The 18,566-nt window shown below is 39.0% G+C and overlaps 1 protein-coding gene across 2 annotated transcripts; it reads left to right on the top strand.

The window, feature by feature from the left end:
* Positions 1 to 3,060: 3,060 nt before the first annotated feature.
* orai2 (ORAI calcium release-activated calcium modulator 2) lies at positions 3,061 to 14,328 on the top strand. 2 transcript variants are annotated; one of them, XM_067608740.1, is made up of 3 exons: positions 3,061 to 3,211; positions 11,256 to 11,491; positions 12,654 to 14,328. In XM_067608740.1, exons 2-3 carry the CDS (start codon positions 11,261 to 11,263, stop codon positions 13,233 to 13,235), a joined length of 813 nt encoding a protein of 270 aa, XP_067464841.1. In that variant the 5' UTR covers positions 3,061 to 3,211; positions 11,256 to 11,260; the 3' UTR covers positions 13,236 to 14,328. The 2 variants fall into 2 exon arrangements, with proteins under 2 accessions (XP_067464841.1, XP_067464840.1); XM_067608739.1 differs by having other exon boundaries at positions 3,064 to 3,410.
* Positions 14,329 to 18,566: the final 4,238 nt, after the last annotated feature.

Genomic DNA, 18,566 nt, shown 5'->3' with positions numbered 1-18,566 from the left:
TCTTATACTCCTTTATTATTGACTGTCTTTGCTTGTGTAGCGGAGCTTGCAAGTTCATCTGACTGACATTTCTTTGCCAATTGTTATGCCAATACAGTATATTCTCCTCATATATATATATATATATATATATATATATGTGTGTGTGTGTATAATCAGGAATCAATTCTAGCGACAGACTTAGCACCTTGAAGAGTAAATAAACAAGTGAGACAAGTAAATAAATAAACAAAATGAAAACGTAAGAAATTAAGATAGGCAGCCAACATGAAAGAAAGTGAGCACAGGCGCCCGAATATGCAACTCACATTCTCACACCTGTACGTACATATATTACATACTCATATACTGTGGTATACATCACAAGATCCCACTTGGGGGAGGCACAACAACAACAACAACAACAACAACAACAAAAAAAACAGAATCCTAGTAGTGAGGGTCATTATTTATCTTTATATAGTCCCAAAACCTGTTCCACAGGGTCGCCCCCTCCCTCCTGTCATCTCTCAATCTGCTAAGCAAACATTCATATGATGCACTTTCAGTCATTGCACAGACCCATTCTTTCACTTGCGGAATTTCTGATGCTTTCCAATGTCTTAAAATGACTCGACATGCTGTTGTCGTGCCCATCGAGATTACAGAATAAATTGGAAATATTGGGTAACTGAGATTTATCCCCCAGTAAGCAGAGCTCTGGACTTGAGGAGATTTCTGCTCCGAGCCAGTTACTTAAAATAATTAGAATCTGAGCCCAGAAAGGTCTGATTAAAACAGTGGAAGAGGGTTCCAGTTTCCTCTTTGCATTTCCAACATAAGTTTCATCCTATACAGTGTGGATGGTGTGTAATAATATTTATGTAATACGTTATATTGTGTGACTTTACCCCCATATTTACCACAGTTTGCCACAATTATTGCCCATCTATCACTTTGTGTAACATTTTCTTAAAACTTTAGTGTCCAACTGTTTTTTTTTTTGAACAAACTATATATATTGTGACCTGTTTTTAAAAAACATACAACCAACAAACAGGTGAAGGAAGCCAGGTAAGTTCTTTTAATGGGATTTGTTAACATTACTTCAACAGATATAACTGTTTTCTATACTGTCACAAATTTGGACATGAGTAATTCCATTAGCATTTGCAGACCGCCTCACCCACTCCCTACTCCCCCCTCCCCCCATACACCCATTCAGTCCACAGCTGGCGGTGACATTTCTTGCACCAAAGTGGAAACCAGAGAAATAAGCTCGTTAAACTCAACCTGCTCGTGCCATGTGTCGTGTGTGTGTGTGTGTGATGGTTTAAGTTAGCAACATTCCCTTTTATCCACGTGTATAATACTGTACTACAATAATGTACTTAACCATTAGACAAGTTTAAATACACATCAAAGATCTAATTATACTGAGATTAAGATAATAATACTATAAAGTCATGGTGTACATGAGGGTAGATTAAGTTTTGATTTCCATCAGTCTCTGTTTTTCATAACTGACCTCATGCAGGATGTGCGAGGGTCGAGGTAAGAGGTGCTGTTGATGATGTCTACAGCTGTCCTTAAGTGTCAGGACATGTGCTGTTATTGTTCCAACATGTGAGGAAGGTCTTACTATTATTATATTACAGACCACATCTGTTATGGTAGCTAATGGTTCACTATTCTGTTCATATAAATGTAAACAGTGCTGCAGGTATCATCACGGGGACCCGGGAGCATGACCCACGATATCCTGAGGATGTTTTGGATACGGCGTTCAACAGAGCTCCGTTCTTCAGTTCTCTCCGCTCTGCATCAGTGAACATATCCTCATCTAACAATGACTTATTGGATGCGAATGACGCGTCCTGTTTTTACATCCACTCTCTTAAGAATAACATCTGAAATGGCATTTTGCAGGTGAGTTAAAGATGACAGGCAAACAGACTGTCTTAGTGAAGAAGCATGGCCTTATTAAATCAAATTTGACAGGCAAATTAGGGATATTTTTTTTTTAAAAGCCATGTTAGTAACAATTTTGACAGCGACCACTGTCTGTTATCTTTGTTGAATAACTGAAATAACTGGCACACCCAAACACTTGTCCTTATCTTTGTTATGGATCAGGACAAATATAAGTAGTTGAAATCACCAATTCCCAGTAGGTACTGCGATAGTCTTCTTGTGCCTGCATGACTGTTTTGACCATAACACTTGAGTGAGGAATGTGTCTTATCCATCCATCTTAGTCATATGTACATGTAGAAATATTTGTGTGGTGCTGAACTGCAGATTAGAGTGTTTTATGTTTATGGGCCTCAAGCAGTGCTTAGTGTGCATTATACTGTATATAGTGTAGCAGTGCTTAGTGGCTGCTACACAATATATAATGCAGCCTCTGCTGTAATAATTAACATTATAATATTTTACATTATTATGACGTTACCAGTCCAGTTATCAGTCTAGACTCAAATAGTGAATGTGCACAAAATTATTCACAAAAATCATATTTAATGTTATACTTTTCTTAAAGGACAGGTTCATAATGTTGTTTCCTGTTCATACTGGCTATTAAAAGATCCCATTCAAATGTGCTTTCAATGTAAGTGATGGAGGCCAAAGTGTCACAGTGTGTCCACACAGTCATTTAATGCAAAAATGTATTTGAGGTGCAAGTAATGTGAAGCTTATATTCAGCTTCAGCAGTCTGAGTTAGTCATATCAAGTGGATATCTGACACATTTACAGTCTTTTTAGCATCAAATTCCCTCTTTGTGTTTCCCTGTTGAGCTGTGGTGGAAGTATAGTGACAAAAATAGGGACTTTGGCACTAAAAGACTGTAACACTGAAGCTTCATATTAGCTTCAGATAAACTTTTAAATATATTTTTGGATTTTGTCTTGTCTTACACTGTAAGTGCATTATGAAGGGGTCTTCTAATGTTCCGTATGATTACAGCAAGACAAGAAAAGCCTGTTTGAATGCGCATTTTGGCTCCTGACTGTTGTTTAATGACAGACTTGAAAAAAAAAAAAAAGTGTGAACCTGCCCTTTAATGTGGCTGTTTTGTGCTTTGATTTTGAATGCAACACGCCCAACCGGAAGCCTTATCCTAGCCTCGGTTTCCTCGCCCATCCGCGGGTCTCCGATCGGGAACGGGCCGATCAGAGACAACAGATACCCGGTGAACTCAACCTGGCAGGAGGGAAAGTCATCATCCAGGTACGCTAAATATGGCGGAGAGGTGTGCAACTCGAAGCTCGGCGTATTGTTGATAGCTGCAACCGAGAAGCGGAAGCTGTTTCAACCGAAACGCTCGGAGTGGTTCAGTCTCTGTTCATTTAACGTTGACTCACACAGCGTGGAGAGAAGAAGACCGAGCCTCCAGGAGTTTGCATCAGTTATTCACTTCTGCAGACAGGTAAGATTAATTAAAAAAAAAAGTCGTCTAGCTGCATAACAGACGAACAACCTTCGTGTTGAATAGTTTGCTAGCTTAACTAAGTTAGCTAGCTAGAGGAGGAGTCGGTGTCTAACTAACGTTATCTGATCATTTTAACACTTTTATCACTGTTAATGACCGCAAATGGAGATGCATTTCAGTCTTAACTTTGCTCCGTAATCTTGCATTAATGTTAGTCATGTTCTCCTCCAGTTTTAAAGTAATGTTTAGTAAAATAACTGCAGCACCGTGTTAGACTAATCTAGCTCTCAGTTAGCTAAACTCGGTAAACGGATCCTGCTAACTTACCCGTTTTCTAAATATACACAAAGCCGTAAAGATGCACTCCTCTGCTGACCTGTTAGTCCTGCAAGATCAGGGGGTCTCCTGAGGGGGCCTAACTCCCCACTTAATGTCATGCATTTTTACTTGATAATTCATCACTTAAACTTTGCTTATTTAGATACACATTCATGGAAGTTATGATAAAATCCCTTTAAAGCTGGTTCACATTCATCTACAACCACCACATGCATCTGATCAAAGGTGGAGACACTTCAAATCTTTAACTCTGATCACTGGAACCAAGTTTGGATTAAAGTTGCAGATTTTAAATAAGGAATCAGAGTCATATTTGTCATTCTTATAAAAAATAAATGAATAGACATCTTCTAAGACGTTTCAAATGTAAGATCCAATACAAAAAAAAAATACAGATTTCCAATAAGACTGTTGAAATCCTGCAAGAACTAAACATTTTTTTTCTTATAAGGTAGATAAAAAGTCTAATAGGGTTATGAGAAATGTTCAGGAGTCCTAAGAGACTTTAATGGAACTGGTAGAAGAAATAAAAAAAACACAGATTTCTAGGACTGAGAAAATCCTTTTTCATTAGGGACCACCATTGTCCAATTTGATGCATCCAGTTTACTTTGCAAGCTATTCTAATACATTCCTTATAGTCAAGGTTAACCGCAGTGGATGAAAAACTGTCATCTGTACTTCTGTGATACTAATCTGCAAGCTTGTACAAACTCAGAAACCTGGTGGTTTGTGTTTGCGCAACGTGTTGCTGTCAGTGGATGTGAACAGAGAGTGTGGCTGAACGGAAATGTCAGAACCTCACTCGCATAGATACATATACAGTGTTGGAAAGTTTTGAGGTACTTGTACTTTACTTGAATATTTCCATTTGATGCTACTTTCTACTTTCTACTCCACTACATTTATCTGACAGCTTTAGTTACTTTTTCAAATGAAGATTTGACCTGAAATAAGATGAGCTTCCAAATTTCACTGCGTTATTTAAGATTAAACCAGCGGTCCCCAAACGTCACATAAAATCAGTGTTTATTTGTCTCTTTCTGATGTTTCAGAAGTTTATGAGTTTCAAATAAATAAAACCCAAACGAGGTAAAACTCCAATATTTCACAAAAAACACAAAGATGAGAGAAAAGCTCTAGAAAATGAATCCAAATGTTTGTATCAGAACTTTGTTTTTTATTATTTCCTACATAAATGATCATCTCACAGTCGCTCAGATTTATCTTATGACTCATAAAGTCCTGAAGATCAAATAATAACAATAAAATGCTGCTTATGCACTGATTCATCAGTATTAATAAAAGGGGTGCAACGGATCACGAAACTCACGGTTCGGATCATATCACGGATTTGAGTCACAGATCAGATCATTTTTCGGATCAGCAAAAAAACAAATAAGACTTTGCTTTCCATATATTCTGTAAAACACTAACCCTTTCGCCCATGTTCTTAATGAAAATAACATTCAAGATGTCCAATGTTTTAAATAAAATCTTAAAATATATAAAATATTCAATGCTCAGTTGTTAAATTAAATTAAATTGCAATATGAAGCCTGATACCTTCCTCCTTTAAACATGGTCCTGAATGAAACATGTGTCCACATCATCAAAACTTGATGATAACTTACAAACATGAACTGAGCATCGTTAATGTCAGACAGCTAATTAGCTGCTCAGCTGCAACCTCCAGGGTTGAAAAATGAAGCCAATGCGGAAGTGAAAAGCTGCAGTTCCTTGAATGACCACTTGAGGCTCCAAAAGCGAGTCAATCCTCATAGACCCCCATGTTAAAATGCCCAACTTTACAGCAGAAATAAACATGTTTACAGTCTGGTACAAACAACGGTTTTGGTCTCTGTAGCTAATTTCTCCTTTCATGACAACTGTCCGGGGGGTGAATTTTTTTATAATCCTGTTTAAATTTTATTAAGCCGTAAAGTTCTGCATAATGAAGGACATGGCTGCTTTGAGTGACAGGTCCACCAGCCGCTAGGTGGCTTGTTTCAGTCATTCGGCCCGCCTCTTTCCCATTTTTGATTGGCTGGGAGTTAGGCAGCGTCATGCACTGCCAAGATGGCGACGGCCGGAGCGGCTCGCTTTGAGCTTCAAAACCATGGATGTATAATAAGATATAATTTTTCCCAGTGGTCACTCGCGGTACTGCAGCAAAAAATCCCCCTGCGGCCCAAAAAGGATTTTCCCCATAGACCACCACTGTAAAAGAGACGTCTGTAAAACTGTTGACAGGACGCCTCAAACTGCAAACAACATCTATTATGACTCTTTCTATCATGAACTTTTGATCCATGGAGGTTTTATGTTTGTAAAACTTTCCTCGAGCCGAGAAAAGCGACTTAAAAACCTGTGACATCATCACAATGTAAAGTCTATGGGCTGAACGGGAGCTCGCGGGCGGGGCCAGCGAGGGGAAACACTACTGCGCATATTCAGCGGGCCGCACAACTCAGAAGCAAACCCGGAAGCTAGAAACTTTTGGTGTATGCGCCAGGCGAGTAATTCCTTCAGGACTGAATGGGCGCCATTTTTAGTCCGGTATCCAGCTCTTATAATACATCCATGTTCAAAAACGCTCTTCAGAAATCAACGGGTGACGTCACGGTAACTACGTCCATATTTTTATACAGTCTATGGTGTTAACATACCTGCAGATGTCACTTTGGACCTTTTTAGATGCTGGTTTGGTCGTTGCTCTTTGAAATCCCTGTTAGCGACGCGCTGTCTGTTCATCACTTGTACTTACAGCAGTTTGTTTACTTTGTCTTAAACGAGACATTAAATTTTGCAGTTAATCAGATCCATACGGGTCACGGATCAACTATATTCCATTAATAATGTACTGTACCCGATTTTCTGCAAAACAAGCACTTACTTTTAATACTTTTAAGTAAATTTACCTGGTAAATACTTCTGTACTTTCACTTAAGTGTGATTTTTCATGCAGTACCTTTACTTGTAATGGAGTATTTTTACATTGAAGTATTTCAACTTTTACTTAAGTAAAGGATCTGAGTACTTCTTCCACCACTTCACATACAGTATCTGTGATTATATGGCCAAAAGTGTATTATGGACACCCACATTATTGAACATTCTCGGCAGATTGTTGATCATGTCGTTTCAAATCAATAAGCATTGATATTCTATCTTCTTGGAAGGTTTTCCATTAGATTGTGTAACCTGGCTGCAGGGATTTGCTTCCATTCAGCCACACGAGCATTAGTGAGGTTGGAAACTGATGTTTGGTGATGAAACCTGGCTGCAAGTCAGTGTTCCAGTTCATCCCAAACATGTCGGATGGGGTTTAGGTCAGGACTCTGTGCAGGTAATTAAAGTTCCTTCACCCCAAAACCGTAAAACCATTTGGACCCGGCTTTCTCGCTCGGGTGCCTCCTCAAGCTGACAGCTGGAAGGACACAATCAGGGCTGCAACTAATGATCATTTTCATTATCGATTAATCTGATGATTATTTTCTCGATGAATCGTTCTGTCCATAAAATGTCAGTAAATGGTGAAAAATGCTTTTTATCATTTCTTAGAGTCGTAACGATGTCTTCAACAGTCCAGAACAATCCAAAAAGATCAGTTTACTATCATACATGTCACAAAAAAAGCTTGAATTCATCACATTTGAGAAGCTGCAACCAGCAATTTTTTTTGGCATTTTGCCTTTAAAAAAAAAAGACTAAAGTGATTTATTCAATTATCAAAATTATCAAAATCGGTGAGTAATTATCTGTTGATTAACTAGGCTAACTGTTGCAGCTCTGAACACAGTTTCCCTCTACAAGAGCTAAAGGCCAAAACCATGAAAAACAACAGAGTGCAAAATGTTTTACTCCAAATTTTGAGCTCCAAATCTCATGTTGCATGCAATGAAAACAACTACCGTGCTTGTTCATTATATAAAATCAGTAAATCAGTGTTGTATTTTGTATTAAAAGGGTCATCAAACAATAAAACAGTACTCAAATGAATGCTACTGCTTGCATTTTCTGTGCCGTTTAGCTGACATTAACCTCCCATAATGACTTGGCATAGACCCCAGTTTTTGTCTTTAATATCCGGTGCAGATCAAGCTCTACAGCTGTTAATTTGTGCTTCTATTTGACTGGAAAGGTCAACTAGATCAATCAATACAATATAATCTATATTACAATGTGCAGAGCATCAGTGTCAAGACAACAGATGAGAAACAACAAGTCAGTAACATTTCTTTATTCTGAAAGTTTTATGGAGCGTGCTTGATGATCTTGACATTTAAAAAACAATTAAAAGTATGTTCTAATCTTTTAGCTACAAACAATATTGTGAGGAAACAGTAGAGTTGCTGGTTTATTTTTAATACTCCCCCCTTATTTGTTTTCTTGCTTTATTTTTACTCATAATAGTTCTTTTCCTGTTTCCCCTCCGGCTCTCATGACTCCCACTCATGCAGAGCAGCGTGCGGTGAGAAGCTACTGCTCTTTACAACACTTCAAACCTTTTTTTTTTTTTTTTTTTTGCCAACAGCGTGCTCGAACAAAACATTATTGTGACAGACGGACGTCATACAAAAGGTTCAGTCTGAGTTATTGTTTAATGAACAGAAAGATGTGGAGCTACAGCGATAATGTGCTGGAGGAGGAAACACGACAGATTACACTCTGATATAATGTACAATGACAGTTGCAGTGATGTTGCATCAAAACATCAGAAAAGGGTTGGAGGAGTATAATGTAAAGGTTAGTGTATGTTTTGTTAGTAAAAAATATGTGATAACTTTTGGGGGAAAATTAAAATTTTTAGGTAATTTTTAGTGTAGTTGGTAAAATCAGCGTTTTCTTTAAGGGTTATTGTAATGAAATCACAATCAACACTAAAACCTAAAGATATTCAGTTAACAGTGATTGTAAAACAAAAACAAGCAGCATATTCTCACATATGAGAAGTTCTGTATGACAAACGTTTGGCCTTTTTGCTCAACAAATGAATTAAATGATCCATCAATTTTCAAAGTTATTACCAATTTATTATTTTTCACGCTTAGATTGTCAGCACTGATAACGATAATATCCGTAATTGTATATTCAGAATGAAATATCCTGAAGGCCCCAATGCAAGAGTGTCCAAAAACATGACTCATGTCGTGTTTGTGGGGAATTGTGAGGTTGCACTTTTTTGTAAAAACCTTCTCTGTTTTGGATGATCAATATATCGATCTTCTCACCGACACCAAATGGATCATAAATTGGAGAATTTTACAAATTTTGTTTGTTTTCTTTTTCTCTGTTGAGTTGCGTGTGCATTTGCAGAGAGGCACATCTAGAGACGACCAGTTTTGGCAATAAATGCTGTGGTATGTGGCACTGATCCATGCTATGTTCTTGTCCCGCATAAAAACATTCAATCACAAATATGTTCTGTAACTGCTTTAATTCGACACGACAGGAATGTTACAGAAAGAGCTGCAGCGGCTCGGTATTGTGTGCTCAGTGATGTTTTAAAACTTATTTTGCTGTCGAAGCCTAAATTAATGACCGTCGTGCTTTCCCTGCTTCTCACAGTGAATCACTTCATACATTTTTACATCAGTTTCATCCTGTATTAGAGAATTATGCAGCCTAAGATTTAATCTATCACAATACGCTAGCATTAACAGTGACATTAATGTGGCACTCCCTCATCACAAGGGGTAAAAGATCTTTTTTTTGTAGACTTTATTTATTAAACTGATTTTATTTTCTTTGTTCATAAGAAATAAAAATGAAGTGAGTCCATTCTCACTGTATGTGGCTCAAAACTAGTTGTGATGTCACAAATCATGCTGGTAGGGTAAACGCCTTAAACTCCGATTTTTCCAGTAAACACAGAGAAACTTTCCACTCCCAGTAGCTGAATGTGAACATTTCTAGGGCTGTAGTCTCCTGGTCGACTGGTCGATAAGCTCTCGTCCGACCAAATTCTGATTGGTCGAATAATCGCCGTCTTACTTTCATAAGGAACAAAGTGCTACATCAGCAGCCTTCCAGGATGAATCCATTATTTCCTGCAGCGGGAGGGACAGACTAACAAATATTAAAAACACCCCCGTTGTTTTCACATCTTTGAACTCGCCCAACCTAACGGAGACTGCTGGGTCTAACTGTACTCAACGTTTACTGAATCAAGTGTTTCTCCTATAACAACAAGAACTCCCGCCAGGCCAAAAAAAAAAATTTTTAATGTCAAAAATAACACCAAATATCCATTCATTCGGAAATCAATAGCGTTTGGGAGTCTCTGTGCGGCGCTGTTCAGGTATGTGAGTCAACCTCTGTGTCGTTGCCTGGGAAACTATAGGTAGCGTAACTCCGTTAAGGAATACGGAAGTGCGTAGTCTGTTGGCGTAGCCAGTGGGTGAGTGAGCGGCAGGAAAGTGACAGTTGTCAGTCTGGCAGTAAATGTACAGTACAGACTAGGGATGTGCAGAGAGCCCAGTATTTGTATTTGTATCTGTTGAGGCAGCAAAATTATTTTCTATTTGTATTAAAGTTGAAAGAGGCTTAAAAATCCTGTTTTTGTTTTCATTACGCTTTTAATTTTAGAAAATTAGCGTGTGCCAGTAGCTCAGCTTTATCTCTGGGGAACACCCCCAACTGCGGGAGTGATGTCCAAATTAGGAAATGTGCGTCATGTAGCAGGTGGATGTGACTCCCCTCGTTGAGACTTGCTGATAGACGTAACAACAGAGCAGAGGAGAGACACTGAGATAGCGATGTAACTGACCTGCGCGCTGGTATTTGACATGGGTTTTTTTTCCCTTCCCAAAAACAAATAATTTTAAAAATATTTGTATTAAACAAATATTCGTGAAAAAACCCACTATTTGTGCTTTGCCGAATAACATATTTGTATTCGGGCACACCCCTGGTACAGACTCCAGTGTATCAGTTAATAAATGCTAAAAAGTCAAGTCTGTTGTTTCCCCAAGTGCAGGAAAAGTGAAGGAGGTTAGCTCCAAAGTTAGCAACAATGGGTTAGCATAACCTGAAGACGCAAAACAGAAAAATAGAGAATGGAGAAATGTGTGACGGCTGAGTTCACTGTGCACTCTGTCCCGTTACATCAACCCTGCAACCAAGATTTTCCTCGGTTGACTACAGCCCTAAAAATTTCCCTCTGGTGTCGATATCTGAACACACATCTTGCTGGACACTGAAGCTCAAACATTCAAATGAAGTAACAAAAACACATTTTTTTTTAAGCGGAGGGAGTTTTTGAGCTTATGCTGCTGTAGCTTTAATGTTAACCTGACAGCGTTCAATTAAAAACCTGTTGGAAGTTTACAGAAATGTTACTAGTAAGACTACGTTTACATCTCTTACCTATAAAAGTGACATGTGGAGGCTTTTTCAGACATAAAACCAACCAATGTGTAAAATTGTCATGTCTGAAACGGACTGTTTAATGGTTAAAGAGCTGACATAACCAACTCTCTCCCCTTTTATACCCACCAGGTGCCATGAGCAGTGAGCTGAACGTACCTATGGGTTCTCCGGCTCCGGGGGTGTCAGAGCGGGCTCCAGACGGCGGGGGGATGGACTATAGGGACTGGGTGAGGCGCAGTTACCTGGAGCTGGTCAGCTCCAACCACCACTCAGTGCAGGCCTTGTCCTGGAGGAAACTCTACCTGAGCCGGGCCAAGCTGAAGGCCTCCAGCAGGACCTCCGCACTGCTCTCCGGCTTCGCGATGGTCAGTCGTATTCACCTTTCTCACTAGATTCAGTGCAAAGCAGCTTCTTCTGTGTAGTGCTCAACAGGCAGCTGGTGGTTTCAGTTCATTTTACCACCATCACAGCTCTACCACAGTGACCAACATATCACATGGTAAATGAGTTGTGGGTAGGCTCAGGTTTTTAGCATCCTGTTTGTGCTTACAGGATGTTACCTTAACGTTTAGTCTGTTTTCTGGTAACATAAAGCCTCAGCCAGACATGAATCAGACTGGTAGCAAATTCAGAATGCTTCCTATTTGAAGTTGAGGAACAAAACATTGACCCAGAATCTGAAATTTAACTTTTTTTTTTTTAAACAACTGAATGTTTAAAGATGTACTGTTTGACTTTCCATCAAAGAACCAGATATTTTCTAACACAGTTTTTCATCTTTTGTACTAGTGTGCTCCATCTCTCTTATCATCTAACATTGTCTTCTACTTCAAAAACCCACAGACACCCGAAATAACTTCCTCCGGTTTTGCAGCTCTATTACTGGCAGCCAGTGTGCTGTTATCCACATGTAAAGCTTTAAGATGACCACAGGACATCAGAAGAGCTAAAAAAACAATGGAGTTTATTTATATGCACAGTATTTCGGTGTGATCTATACATGGATGTATAGTATGGGTGTGCCTGAATCCAAGTATGTTATTCGGCAAAACACAAATAGTGTTGTTTTTTTTTTTGTTTTGTTTTTACGAATATTTGTTTCATACAAATATTTTAAAAATTATTTGTTTTGGAGAAGAAAAAAAAAACATGTTAAATACCATCACGCAGGTCAGTTACATCACTATCTCAGTGTCTCTCCTCTGCTCCGCTGTTACATCTATCAGCAGGTCTCAACGAGGGGAGTCACATCCACCTGCTACATGACGCACATTTCCTTATTTGATCATCACTCCCGCAGTTGGGGGCGTTCCCCAGAGATAAAGCTGAACTACTGATACACACTAATTTTCTAAAAAGCGTAATAAAAACAAAAACAGGATTTTTAAGCCTCTTTCCACTTTTATTCAAATACAAATACAAATAATTTTGCTGCCTTAACAAATACAGATACAAATACAAATACAGGGCTCTCTGCACATCCCTAGTGTTTAGTAACCTGGTGATTCATATCTGTATTGGTCACAGGTGGCGATGGTGGAGGTGCAGCTGGAGATGCAGTACAGCTACCCTCGTGTGCTCCTCATCGCCTTCAGCGTGTGCACCACCGTGCTGGTGGCGGTGCACCTCTTCGCCCTGCTGATCAGCACCTGCATCCTGCCCAACGTGGAGGCCGTCAGCAACATCCACAACCTCAACTCGGTCAGCGAGTCGCCCCACGAGCGCATGCACCACTACATCGAGCTGGCGTGGGGCTTCTCCACGGCTTTGGGTATCCTGCTGTTTCTAGCGGAGGTAGTGCTCCTCTGCTGGATCAAGTTCCTGCCAGTAGACTCATGCGGGGCCAAAAAGGCGAACGCCTGCAGCACGACGACCGCCACCGCCACACCGAAGCCTACGTTGGCCTCGCCGCAGAACAGCGGCTGGCAGGCAGCGCTGGCCTCAACCATCATCATGGTCCCCGTGGGGGTGATTTTCGTGGTGTTCACCATTCACTTCTACCGCTCTCTGGTGCGCCACAAGACGGAGCGCCACCACCAGGAGATCGAGGAACTGCACAAGATTAAGGTGCAGCTGGACGGCCAGGAGAGAGGCCTCCAGACTGTGTGATAACGTGACATTTTGTTCTGGTCATTGTTAATGCCTTGCTTGGACTGGTAGACAGCTCCTCACTTTGCAGTACAGACAGGCCAAAATATGTCCGACTGCTAATTTATTCTTAAAATAAAGTCATAGGATCTGTGTAGTGACCTTGTCTGTGTTTGTCTGGGGTCAATCCTGTTAGAATGATAATGAAAGATGTACAGAAAAAGGGCTATAATGTTTCCGTGTGCCATTTTGGAGTTGTTTTTTTTTTTTTTTTCGCCATGCTTAGGGTTGGGTGTTGTTAGCGTTTTGAATCTGGTTCATAGTTGGATTACAGGCTAACAAATCTCTTATTGAATATTTTCTCTCTCTCCTCATTCCTTATTAGGAAATAGCAATTTTTAGCCGGCACTGTCAAACAAGAAACAGCAAACTAATACAGATTTATACTATAAGTCATTTACACAGAAACAAGTAACTAATGTCTGGTTATTTAGCCCTCTGTAAACTGGTGTGTGTGTGTGTGTGTGTGTTTCCTCGGCCAAAGATTGTTAGACATTGAACACTTTCTCAGGATTGGACTGCGTGTGTGTTTTATGTTTATTTTTGCAGTTCATCAAAACCAACAGAGTCAGTCGAGTCAATCTCAAAGTTTAAACCTTCAGCCAAATATCAACAATCTTAAAACTTAATTGTTCTGAATCAGAACCTCTGGTATTTATAACTTGTGCCAAAGTAAGTTTTAAGCAATCAACATTTCATATCTTTCTAGCTATAGCTGACTACAGTTTAAATTTAGTTAGTCACAAATGTTGATGGTTTGATAAAGGATTCAAAGGGACTTTAAGTACTGGATTCAGATTCGATGAAGCGCTATCGAACTCCAACCCTGTTGCATTTATCATATGATGACGCGGGTCTCACTGTTTACAGTTGTAAAGAGAGTCGTGCATCACACTGCAAGCAACTTGATGTATATTTCACTGTATTCTGTCTGATTGAGGGTAATTTCTACACTATGTTCGTGTATGTTTGGTGCAGAAAGGTGAGAAATGACCAACAGAGTCAACGAGCTCTGTCCTTAAAGTCTTAAAAAAAAAAAAAAAAAATGTTGTAGTCTTGTAAAACAGAAGGGGAGTCAGTGACGATGTGTTTTTCACGTCCAAAAATCTCAAACGAGCTTCAAACATTTTGTCATTTTTCCCTCTTCGAATAGCTTTTATTGTCTTTTGACGGAGCCTTTTTAAAAGGTGTCAACTCTGCATACTCAAAGTGCTTAAATATGAACGTGTCCAAATATAGTTCTGCCTTACAGGATTATTGCCTTTTATGAACTGCTCATAACACAGACTGATGTTTTGTCCTGAAGTGTGACAAAGTTTAAACATTGAGTCTGATGATGAGTAATGAAAGTGATGACGGACATCAGAACAGTCACATATTATAATCAGCATGATCTTGTGACCTCCGGTTTACTGTATGTGCCAAATATCGGGCAGAAAGAATCAACACATTACGTGTCGGCAGTTACTTGGAAAAAAAACGCACCGACCAGATATCACATTCCAAATAAAACGAGTGACCAAAGTGTCGCTCGCTCGTTTGTTTCTTGCCTCTCAGAAAGAGACAAAAGTGCAATTTTAGTTTAGTTGTTGTACAGTAATGAGTGCCGGGGGGTTCTTATCTCAGAATATTTTTTTTTCTCATGTCTCATGTTGGTGGACTTGTACTTCTTAAATGAAGGTCATTGAGACCTGTGCTTGCAACAGACTTCCAAAATAAAATAATTAAAAAAAAAACCCAGTGAAAGCTCACATCGTCTCTTGTGTGTTTATAATCAGTCACAGCCGCTTTTTGTTCTCAGCCTCTGCCAAAAGTGATGATCTGTTTTAATACTTTATATTTCTTTTAACAGAGAAATTCTCGTCAGGGGCTACGATTAAAGGATGGGTTCGTCATTTTTCAAATCCACAGCCCTTCCTCTGTGCAAGAGTGTATTTAAAAGTTTATTTGAAGCTTCCAAATAAATCAAATTAAGTAGAAAAAATCTTTAAGAATGTCTTTTTAATGCCACGTTCCTTCTTTTTGCTCCGATCTTTCTGCTTATCTAACTCAGACAGCTTAAGATAAACTTTTAAATGCATTTTTACTCCAAACAAGGACTGTGGATTTTGTTCCCCATCACTTATAAGTGTGTTTGGAGGAGATCTCCTAATGATTCAATATGAACAGAAAGAATGAAAAACATGTTTATACGAGTCACTGACTGTTGTTTTAAAGACGTACTTTAACAACCTGAAGCCACACGTGGAAATAGCAGCTTTTATTTCTGAGTCTCTGAGTTTGATTAAATGTGATATTGGTGCGACTGAGAGGAGACAAAGATGATTAACTCAACGTAAAAACAGACGTTTGTTTGGCAGCAGAGCAGCGCCGGTCCATCACCACCTAAGAGACAAAATAAACTGCTATTATTCCACTGTGTTAGAGAAACATGATCCTGTCCAGGATTCAAAGAACAAGTAATCCAATCTGTTGAAGGACTAATAACGCTTTCCATTTACAGACAGAAAAATGAGAAAATTAAACCTCGGATGTCATGTTCTGAATATTTTTCCAGCAGGCTCAGACGCTGCGGATCCTGAGTCAGGAGCTCCTGTAACAATCGAAAGAACAGTGACGGCTCGTACTTTGGGGAAAAGATGGCGAGATGTGGACGCGGTTTGCAGCACGTATGCACGTCACAACGAGGAGATCACAAGAGAGAAGAATGCCATAACTTAAAAGTTGCTCAAACCAAGATAAACAGGCGCTCTCCTTACCTCAGTTTGCTTTGATCCAGGTGCTGAGGTTTGTTTGAAGGCTTTACTTTTCATGCTTTTTTTTTTTTTTTTACACCTTTATATTCATTTTTTTTGTCTTTTTTTACTCAATTTTTTGGCTTCTCCTAATAGTATCACTCCCTTTTCTCTTTTTTTTTTTGCTTTTTGTAGTTTTATTTCTAAATTATTGCACTCTGTCTATTTTAATATGTGTGTGTGTGTGTGAACTGCATAAGTGTGTCCTCCAGTTGTGGAGCTGTTGTCATGATGCTTTTCCTTAAGAGACTCCGTGTCTCAGTCCCGTTCACCCGGCTGAGAAACCACACACCTCAAAATAAATACAGTCTGCAAATATTTACACATTTTCTCTCAGAGAGCTGCAAGATTCTTGTGACAGCAGTAACTTCGTCTTCTTCAAAAGATCCTTAAAGTGCACAAAATCAAATAAAATGTGCAAAATTCAAATTAATAAAATGTTTTGGGGCTATATCAAACAGTTGTTTTCATTAACAATTCATGATTGTTTTCTCAAATGTCTCCAATGACTGAATGAAAACAGTGAAAGATACATTTTCCAGAGTCTAAGATGACATTTAATGGACTATTTTTGATTGTTGGACCGTTGTGATGAATATAAAATATACAGGGATTACACTACCAGGCTGCTTTGAAGGAAGGAAGTAGGGATGTGCAGAGATCCCAGTATTTGTATTTGTATCTGTATTTGTTGAGGCAGCAAAATTATCTGTATTTGTATTTGAATAAAAGTGGAAAGAGGCTTGAAAATCCTGTTTTTGTTTTGCGCTTTTAATTTTAGAAAATTTAAGTGTTAGAATAAGTGTTCATGAATAAACTACCTTACGAAGGAGGTTCCCACACCAGGTCTCAAACTGGAGTCTCCCAGATCATTGACGACTTTACTAATCGCTGAATTGCAGACAGACCTCTACCTATTTATACACCCGTAACACAGAGACAGCTGTTCAATGTGGAACTTCAAAGGTGATTCTTGCTTTGCACTTCTCATTTATTGCCTATTTTTTTACAACCTAACTTTGTGGAAAGGAGAAGAGGAACAACAGGTCATGGAGAGTCCAAGAGATAAAGCTGAACTGCTGACACATGCGAAGTGCTCCAAAGAGGAACACCCCCAACAACGGGAGGGATGCCCAAATTAGGAAATGTGCGTCATGTAGCAGGTGGATGTGACTCCCCTTGTTGAGACCTGCTGATAGACGTAACAGCGGAGCAGAGGAGAGATACTGAGATAGTGATGTAACTGACCTGCGTGCTGCTATTTAACATGTTTTTTTTTTCATCCCGTAACAAATAATTTTTAAAATATTAGTATGAAACAAATATTAGTAAAAAAAACAAACAAACAAAAAAAACACTATTTGTGAGTATTTGTATTCGGGCACACCCCTAGTATGAAGACATTATATCTTTAAAGCTGTCAGCTGTATGTTGTATTTAGATCCTTTTGGAAATGAACACAATGACGGACATACAAGAGTTTAATCTACTGATACGTATATTACACGTTCATATTTAAGTCACTTTTCACAGTCTGCAAAAGTTGCACCAAGGTTGAAACACCAACAACAACAACGTAAATAAAGGCCAAATCACACACACACACACACATGACAATACTGACGGTGACATTTAGCACCATCTGTGGACTGACTGCTAGTCTGTCAAACTCATCTTGAATGAGTCCCAAATGATGGAAGCTCTCATTGTTGTTCATACAGATCTTCTTGACAAAACACAGATTGTAATGTCAAAACACTATGGGACACTTACTGGTGTGAATGCAGCCCTAACTGGTCAAACCTTGTACTATTAATGCTGTGATGTGTTTGAGTGAGATGCACCGTCCACACTTTCCCAAAAAGGAAAAGTGTCATGTGGTTGTTGAAAGTCACAGTGGGAAGTGTAATAAGGAAAGCACCGACTGACTGTTGCAATGTCAGCTGTTAGCAAGAAGAGGCAGTTATAGCTAACGTCAGTGGTGGAAGAAGTATTCTGATCCTTCAGTAAAAGTACTAATACAGTAATGTAAAATACTCCATTACAAGTAGAAGTACTGCATGAAAAATCCCACTTAAGTAAAAGTACATAAGTATTATGAGCTTGATGTAGTTAAAGTATTGCAGTAAAAGTACATAAGTATTATGAGCTTGATGTAGTTAAAGTATTGCAGTAAAAGTACATAAGTATTATGAGCTTGATGTAGTTAAAGTATTGCAGTAAAAGTAGTGGTTTGGTCCCTCTGACTGATATATTATTATATATGACATCATTAGATTATTAATAGTGAAGCATCAGTGTTAGAGCAGCATGTTACTGTTGTAGCTGCTGGAGGTGGAGCTAGTTTACACTACTTTATATACAGTTAGCTAGTTTAGTCCAGTGGTTCCCAACCTAGGGGTCGGGCCCCTCCAAAGGGTCAGCAGATAAATCTGAGGGGTGGTGAGATGATTAATGGGAGAGGAAAGAAGAAAAAACAAGTTTTGATACACAAATC

The sequence above is a fragment of the Thunnus thynnus genome, chromosome 13 (assembly GCF_963924715.1).
Source record: "Thunnus thynnus chromosome 13, fThuThy2.1, whole genome shotgun sequence".
Lineage (NCBI taxonomy): Eukaryota > Metazoa > Chordata > Actinopteri > Scombriformes > Scombridae > Thunnus > Thunnus thynnus.
This window is presented reverse-complemented; position numbering and strand designations above follow the sequence as displayed.